This window comes from Populus euphratica, unplaced genomic scaffold, assembly GCF_000495115.2.
Source record: "Populus euphratica unplaced genomic scaffold, PopEup_1.0 scaffold962.1, whole genome shotgun sequence".
NCBI classification, from domain to species: Eukaryota; Viridiplantae; Streptophyta; class Magnoliopsida; order Malpighiales; family Salicaceae; genus Populus; species Populus euphratica.
The window spans coordinates 12,543-21,466 of record NW_011500820.1 but is presented as its reverse complement, the minus strand read 5'-3'; the positions used below and the strand labels follow the sequence as shown (position 1 = coordinate 21,466).

The following is an 8,924-nucleotide window of genomic DNA, read 5'->3' as shown; positions in this document are numbered from 1 at the left end:
AAATTAAAGGTATCTTATGTTATTAGATATATTATTATAAAACATGCTTTAGTTAAGGAGTTATTGATACTTCAAGTGCAAAATGATGATATAAAACCTTGATAAAAATGCACTTTTAAGTACTAATCACCATCTATATAAATTAGACCTAAATCTGAGATCTACAGCTCCAGATATGACCTAATTACCGAACAGTGTTATGGTTTGGACTACACCGGTATCTTTTTTCTAAGTTTAGTCATCTCTTTGTCCTTTCAATTTTAGTTCTTTAATTCATCAATCAATTCTTTCATTTATATGATAGGCCTGCATTTAAAATGAACATTTACCACAAATTAAAGGTATCTTATATTATTAGATACGTTATTATAAAATATGCTTTAGTTAAGGAGTTATTGATACTTCAAGTGCAAAATGACGATATAAAACCTTAATAAAAATGCACTTTTAAGTACTGATCGCATGTTTCTATTTGTTACCTTGTTCACTTTTAATACTCTATTTATTAAATAATTAATTTAGATTTGTGTTGTATAATATTTGGTACAACCGTATGGGATAACCGATACTTGTGATATGGAAGAAACTTGATTTGTTATTAACATAAGTTATAATCATAAATACTTAACAACATTTACAAGTATTAGCATTATTCAAATAAGATAACTAATACAATCATGTTAACAATTTATAATGCAATTGGAATCTCCTATGTGTGTGGTTTCCAGTTGAGTAATAAAAAAAGTTTATACTATACTTGTTTGAAATACTATTAATGGATCCTCTAACCTTGACAATTATTTTATCATTGTTTAATCCTTACATTAATCTTATATCTCAAAGTCCTCTTCAATTCATCATCATCATCATCATCATCATCATTATATAGTTAACCTCTATGTGGTTCAACCTTAGTCTTGCTAGGTTATTTATTACTTCGATACTCTAATATTTGGGAGAAGACATCAATCTTTTGGTCGTGTCAAGTTTTTTGGCATCGTTGCCAAAAAGGTAAATTCTTGTATAAATTATAATATTTATTTTATTTTTTCTTTTTACTTTTGTTGTATCTAACTTTGTTTCTTTTGTTTTGTTTCTTTTTGTTTTGTTTTGTTTTTCCTTTTATTCTCTTCTTCCATGTGTATAAGAGTTTGGTCACGTACATTAAGTAATATCCTCATCATTTTTAGAAAATATGATTGAAGAAGATAACCAATCGTTTTATAATAAAAATAACCGTATTAGAACACTTAGAGACCACATGAATCCAATAAGAGCAAGTGCACCCTCATATATAGTTTTTCCTCCTAATGTATCTCACTTTAATTTTAAACCAGCCACTATTCAACTTTTACCTACTTTTTATATCTTAGATCTAAAAAATTCATACTTATATTTAAGAGAATTTAAAGAAGTTTATAATATTTGTAATGTCTTAAATTGTAGCATGAATACCGTTAGATTAAAACTTTTTTCTTTTTCATTAAAAGATAAAGCTAAAACATATTTATAATATCTTAGGCCAAGATCCATTCGTGCTTAGGATGAAATGCATCAATAATTTTCAAGTTGTTTTTATCTTGTAGAACAAACTCCTTCAAAAGACAAATCATCACTTCCATTCAAAAACCAAGAGAAATATTTTACCAATATTGGGATAGGTATCGAGACTTGCTTAAATACTTGCCCTCATTATGGTTTTGAAACATGGAGATTAGTTTCACATTTTCATGAAGGGTTAAAACCTAGTATGCACATTTCATGTTTAGAAAAAAAATTGTTCTCTTTCATACATGTTTAAAGCTCTTTTTTTATTTTATTTAAAGGATGATACCGTAAAGGCGAATAATTTGATTGAACCTTAGACATGGGTGTAAAGACAAGCCATAGACAATAAATGAAGGTGTATATTAAGAGACAACCCAATATATAAAAACAATTAAAAAAATAGATTTGCTTTCATCTTTTCTTTTCTCTTTTACCTTTGTTTTCTTTTTTGATTTTTGTGTAATAATGTTTGTTTTACCTAGCCAAATTTGTTTTTTTCTTTGCATGTGTAATTTACTTTGGATATGATTGCTTACTTTTATAAAAAAAAATGTTATGTTGGATTTTTGTTTCAAACCCTTAGTATATATTTTTTCTTTTTATAAGTTTCGGAGATTTGAACATTATTATTTGATGAATATTATTCATTCAAAATTTATATATTTTTTGTAACTTATTTAATATCTTGTAGTGCATGAACCATAAAATATATTATAGTGATAGAAGAAATAGAAAAAACAAATTCCCTTTATAATTTTAATGAAAATATACTAAAGGAATTTAAAATTAAAAAAAGTTAAATATTGATATTTTCATAATAATAAATTTGAATGCTTCCATGATTATACTCAAAAGTCAATCTATACTCAATTCAAAATTAATACATCAATATCTCGCAAAGTAATTTTTTTAATTTAATATAATATAGATGCATTTCGATATTAATAAAGTACATATATTGATAACAATAAGAAAGATATAAATATATTAGAAACCTATTGTCGTCCATAGATGCAACCCCCTTCTACCTATTAAGTAGCTCCTCTATCATCTGCAGTGCAACCCTTTCCTCGTCATCTGGACTATCATCACTACCACCTTCTTGGCCTGCCATATCTGATGTATCTGAGATGAGAATCTTTTGTTCCGGGGCTTGCCGTCCATCCTTGTTTCCAAGCTCTACAGTCATAATCCAATTTGAAACCGAACGTGGACCGGCACGCTTTTGCCAGACTCCAATGTGGCAATTCTCGGCGTCAAGCCTAAGACAAGTTAGGGAAGTATATGGAGATCTGCAATATTTGCGGAGTTTTGCACTAAGAGCTGATGAGGAGGAGGGAGAGTTCTGACCATTTCTTGTTTGATTTGCAACTACAGGGAAGTTTGTTTTGGCGTTACGGCCACTCATCAAAATCGCTGCTTCATCGTAGGCTCTTGCTGCCTCTTCAGCTGTATCAAATGTTCCAAGCCACACCCTTCTTTTTCTGTGCGCAATAATCAAGAACCCATGAAAGTTTAAGGCTACCAATAAAGAAAACAAAAGGACACAAGAAAACTAAGACTTGGAGCAAAAGTGCTAGAACATGATAGCAAAGTACAGGGGACGATTATTTTTTTTACCTCAAAACACTTTGAATTTTATAAATCATTTTCAAACAGGTACAGCAAAAGTGATAGATAATTATAGGAAATTGAGAAACATAAGAACAAAACCAGTACAGTAAAGGATGACGAATCTCAGACACCCATGAGCCCCAGTGGCGTTGCCTGACACCTCTGAACTTCTTTGATTGCACCATGATGTGAAGAACTGACAGAGTTTTATGTCTTTCAGCGTTTTTCCCTTGCCAGTTCAAATCTTACGGATCATGTATATATACAGTACAAGAGAACGTTATGCTGTGAGCGAGCTAGTAAATTGAATGAGCAATTATTCATTGCTTGGTTTTTGGATCAAGAATAGCTGTATAGGCCAGTGGTAGCGTCAACAATCTACCCTAGAATTAAAGGGTCACCCTCTATTTTCCATTAGCAGCTTCTGCATGTGCTGGCCATAATTTGCAACCCACCACTCTACCTCTAGGCACTTGGAAAATTGGAGGAACAGAAACGACAATTTTCATGTAAATGGAGCGTAGGCGTATACAATAATCATCCAAGAATTTAATTCTACACAGCTATGATTAAATAGCAGTTGCGTTGTGGCCCCAAATTGTCAGCTTTCCGATGTCTCCGTGATTGGAAAGGGAGTTGACAGCTGATTTTCCGTGTTATATACTATACGCTAAAGCTAGAATAGGCATCGCTTCAATTATCAATTGCCACGTTACTACGTCCGAAGCTACAACTGCAGGCACATGTGTGTATAAATATACATTTATGTAATGTTGTACAAACAATTAAACCCTTCTTCTGTTGTGTATCTGATTAATTTTTTTAATGAAAAAATTTAATTATATAAAAATTAATTTAATATAATTTTATATTTGATCCATTCATAAATTATAATTAATTTTAATGTTTCATAGCTTATATTTTCTATTTTTTTAAATTAGATATTTGTAATTGACTATATTCATAATTTTACTATTGCATTTATAATTATATATATATATATATATATATATCCCTAATGTATTGCTGAATGCAATTTAAAAATAATGTTGGGTGGTAATTGTTTTATTCTTAAATCAAAGCTAAAATAAAAAGAAATATCTCATTATTTTTATTAAAAGAACTATTATTAATAACTTCCCAAGTTGATAGAAGTAGATAACAATTAGGAATCCTTAATTATAACTTTAAATACCTAGAAAGTTCTCCATTATACATACACCTATACCAAGATTTCATTTTGGTGAATGGTTAAAGAACTTGGTTTTCTTTCGGATATAAATTTTATGCATATTGACATGAAATATTCATACATTATAAATCTAAGGCTACAGACTCTTGTCATAATCTAATTTTTTATTAGTTCATGTACATGTAAGATGTCATCTAGATTTTTATATACCAAGATAGTACAAGTTTCTTGTTTCATTTACTCAAGATAGTTTAATTTGAAAATTATTGATTGGATCATTTGTTTTTGTTTTTTTTTTTTTTTTGCACATTTGTATCATTCATTTTCCTATTTCTTTCCAAATCTTAAAAAAATTTGGTTTATTGCATAATTTTTAAAGATACAAAAATTATGATAGAAGAGTGTTAAAGAACTATCTCAACCAAGTGGTCACGAGTTCGAATCTCACTATTTTTATTTATTTAATAAAAATTCAGTATAAGGTAATGTGGGCATGTATCAGTTTCAAACTCAAAGGTATAGATATTAAAGAATCATCTCAATCTAATAACTTCAGCTGTTAAATAAGATCCTAAATATAATTTATATTATTTTCTAATAAAGAGAAAGATGGTTCATCAAATTCCACTTCTAAAGGAAACTCAAGTTTTTTTTTTACCTCGAAGAGAGGTTAACATGACCAAAAGATTGATGTCTTTTTTTTGCCAAGTGTAGGAGTGTCGAAGTAATAAATAACCCGGTAAGACCGGGGTCGAACTATAAAGAGGTTAATTATATAAATTATAAACAACAATAATACAACAACAATAGTAGTAGTAGTAGTAGTAGAAGTACTAATAATAATAATAATAGTAATAGAAAAATAATAGTAGTAGTAATAATAATAATAATAAAGAAAAAGAAAAAGAAGTTGACGTGAACTTTGAAATGGAAGATCAATGTGAGGATCAAACAATGATAAAAACAAATGTCAAGGTTAAAGGATCCACTAATGGTATTTCAAATAAGTATAGTATAAACTCTTATTAGTCAACTGGAAACCATATATAAAGGAGGTTCCAATCAGATTATAAATGGTTAACATGATTATATTAGTTATATTATTCGAATAATGCTAATACTTGTAAATGTTGTCGGGTATTCATGATTATAACTTATGTTAACAATAAATCAAGTTTCTTTCATAGCATAAGTGTCGGTTACACCATATTATCAGGCTATGAAAGTGCCAAGTATTTGGTGTACCAAGTATTATACAATATAAATTTAGATTAACCATTTAAGAAGCAAAGTATTAAGAGTGAACAAGATAACAAATAAAAAATATGTTAGTATCAAACATGAAAGAAGAAGAAGAAGAAGAAGAAGAAGAAGAAGAAGTTGACAAGAACTTTGAGATGGAAGATCAATGTGAAGATCAAACAATGATAAAAACAAATGTCAAGGTTAAAGAATCCACTAATGGTATTTCAAACAAGTCTAGTATAAACTCTTATTAGTCAACTAGAAACCATACATAAAAGAGGTTCCAATCAGATTATAAATGGTTAACATAATTACATTAGTTATCTTATTTGAATAATGTTAATACTTATAAATGTTACTAGGTATTCATGATTATAACTTATGTTAACAACAAATCAAGTTTCTTTCATAGCACAAGTATCGGTTATACCATATAATTGGACTATGAAAGTGCTGAGTATTTATTGTATCAAGTATTATACAACATAAATCTAGATTAACCATTAAAGAAGTAAAGTATTAAGAGTGAACAAAATAACAAATACAAAATATGTTAGTATCAAACATTAAAGTCCATGTTGAGTTTATATTATATTTATTCTTACACCATTAGTATAACCTTTTCACCTTGACATAATAAACTTAGCTAAACATAATAAAAGAGAGAAATATAAATAAATAAGATGAGAACATAAGTAAGATAAAAGCTAACTTAGTAGAGAAAATGAAATGAAATGCATAAACAAGATCTTAATAAAACCAAAACTTAAGCATTACAAAAATACAAAGAGAGAATGTAAGAGCATGATCTTGATTTGGAAACTAAGATGCCTAAATGCATGACAAATACCTTATTTTATAGGCTAAATTTAAAAACCATTGATTTGTTGACTAATTGTTGAGTGGGTGACTAACTCTTAAATTGATGACAATCCTTATATTCTTGTCTGAATAAAACATCATTGATAATGTTAGAATTTGAACCAACATTATGTATGAAAGTTCTAGGAAATTGTCTCAGCTTTCCAGGAAAAAAAAATTGACGTCATTTGGACTTCTAGAACTCGAAATATAGGCTGAACACTGAACAATGTCTGGGTGTAGGACAAATTTGGACTTTTATGATGTTGTAAAGATTTGGATATTCAAACAACAGAATTGTAAAACATTTGGGGGAAAAAATCCTATAATCTGAGACATACTATTCAATACTTAACATTACAAAAAAAAGTATATTTGAGATTTCATGACATTATAATTTGAGGGTGTTACAAGAATTGAGTCTTGCCTTCTCATGAAATTTTAGGCTATATCTTAGCTTTCCATCCATATAAAGCAAACCTAAATCTAAGATCTATAGCTCTAGATATGACCTCATTACCGAACAGTGTTCCAGTTTGGACTGCACCAGCATCTATTTTCTAAGTTTGGCCCTCTCTTTATCCTTTCAATTTTAATACTTCAACTCATCAATCAATCCTTTCATTTATATGATAGACCTACATTTATGATAAATATTTATCATAAATTAAAGGTATCTTACGATATCAGACTTGTTATTATAAAACATACTTTAGTTAAGAAGTTATTGATACTTCAAGTACAAAATAATGATAAAAAAAATATACATATCCTAGGCACTAGATAGGCAAACTACACTTGTGTTGATTACTTTATGATAGTTGAATAAACAATAATATTTATCTTGGATGTTATTTCTCAATCTTTTATATATTCTCATACTTTTTCTAAGCAAGAATGATTTGTTCGCAGATGCGTTGATGCCTTCTAGAGGATTAAGAGAAAATATATTTTTTCTTGCAACGACATAATATAAGAAATTGATTGTTTTTCAAAATGTGAAGGTGTAAAGAAACTCTTTAAAACCAAAAAAAAAAAAAACCATTATAATTAGAATTTTTTTTATAATATTGAGAAGGAAAAGAATGATGCCATAAAATGAATGGAAATGTAAAAATAAAAGGTTTGTGTTTTTTACAAGTAACATGGAAAGATTATTTGCAATTAGAAGATATTTCATAATACTAAAAGCTTATTTTAAGAATTATTTTACAAATTTGAACCTAGATTACAAAACATATTTTGAATGTTTTTTATAGTTTTTCAATGCAAGGTTTTCAATGTTTTTCAAATAAAGAAAAAACATGAACATTACAATTATTTTACATTTATATATAAGCACTTTTAGGTAATGTAAAAGATTAAAATTATATTTGTATATTTAGTTAGTGTCATAAATTTAATTTTTATTATAAATCTAATATATATAAAGATTTTTTTTACTTAACAATATTAACTTTTTTATATTAATTTTTAATTTAATGAGATAAAACTAATATTATATAATTAGATTACTGCAAATATAAAATATTAAGATAACTATTGTAAATTATGGTTTTTATTTTAAAAAATAATAATAAGAATTTTATGTATTTTTCATTTTTCAGTGAAACAATTCCATCTTTGTTTTCAATAAATGAATACATTTTTAATTTTTATAAAAAATTAAAAAAATATTTTATGTTATTAAACACACCTTTAATGTTTGTACTAATATGAGTTTTTTAAATCAAGGATTTTTTTATTTATTTTGGGTAAAATACAAAACAACAACTACCTATCACCTTAGCACTAAGTGTTGCCCCTTACTAATTTTTACAAAAAATAATTATTTTATCAAAGAAAGTGATGAAAAAGTCTATGTAAGAAAAACAATAATAGAATAGAAAAGGGGTTATTGCTCTTATAATTTTGGTGAAATATAATATACTAAATAATAGTACTCTCATACCTTTTACTATCAAATCCATTCAGTATATATAGACATTATAAAATATCTTTTACAATCTTCAAATTACTTAATTAATAATAGACTCTTCAATATTTACTATAGATTCATAATATTTCTAATGTAGATGGTTATTCATTGTATTAACTTCAATACAATTAATCATGGTAAATAAGTTTCATAACTAACATTCTCCTCTCTTAAACTTGTTTCATCCATCTTCATGATTCCAAACTTCTTTTGCAAATAATAGAAAACATCAATTTTCAATGGCTTTATAAAAATATCAGTAATTTGTTCATGAGTTTTGACATAAATTAACTCCACATCGCCTTCTTTTAGATGTTTTTTGATGAAGTGAAATCGAGTATCAATATGTTTTGAACGTTCCTGATGAATTGGATTATTTGCAAGTGCTATAGCAGACTAGTTATCAACATAGGTTCTTAAAGCCTTGCTTTCTTTCTGTTGCAGATCTTCCATTAGTTTCCTTAGCCATATTACATGACACACACA

The 8,924-nt window shown here is 27.5% G+C and overlaps 1 protein-coding gene across 1 annotated transcript; it reads right to left on the bottom strand.

Annotated features, from left to right (window-relative positions):
- Positions 1-2,451: 2,451 nt before the first annotated feature.
- Positions 2,452-3,643, bottom strand: LOC105116475 (ethylene-responsive transcription factor WIN1-like). Its single transcript, XM_011013861.1, has 2 exons — positions 3,268-3,643; positions 2,452-3,032 (listed from the first exon to the last, which is right to left on the bottom strand). The coding sequence occupies exons 1-2, from the start codon at positions 3,345-3,347 to the stop codon at positions 2,573-2,575; spliced, it is 540 nt and encodes a 179-aa protein (XP_011012163.1). The 5' UTR covers positions 3,348-3,643; the 3' UTR covers positions 2,452-2,572.
- Positions 3,644-8,924: the final 5,281 nt, after the last annotated feature.

Excerpts from the sequence above, each read along its gene's own strand:
- LOC105116475 (XM_011013861.1), bottom strand. The coding sequence starts at position 3,347 with ATGGTGCAATCAAAGAAGTTCAGAGGTGTCAGGCAACGCCACTGGGGC. Across the intron at positions 3,033-3,267 it reads GAGATTCGTCATCCTTTACT|AAAAAGAAGGGTGTGGCTTG; the intron begins GTACTGGTTTTG and ends TATTGCGCACAG.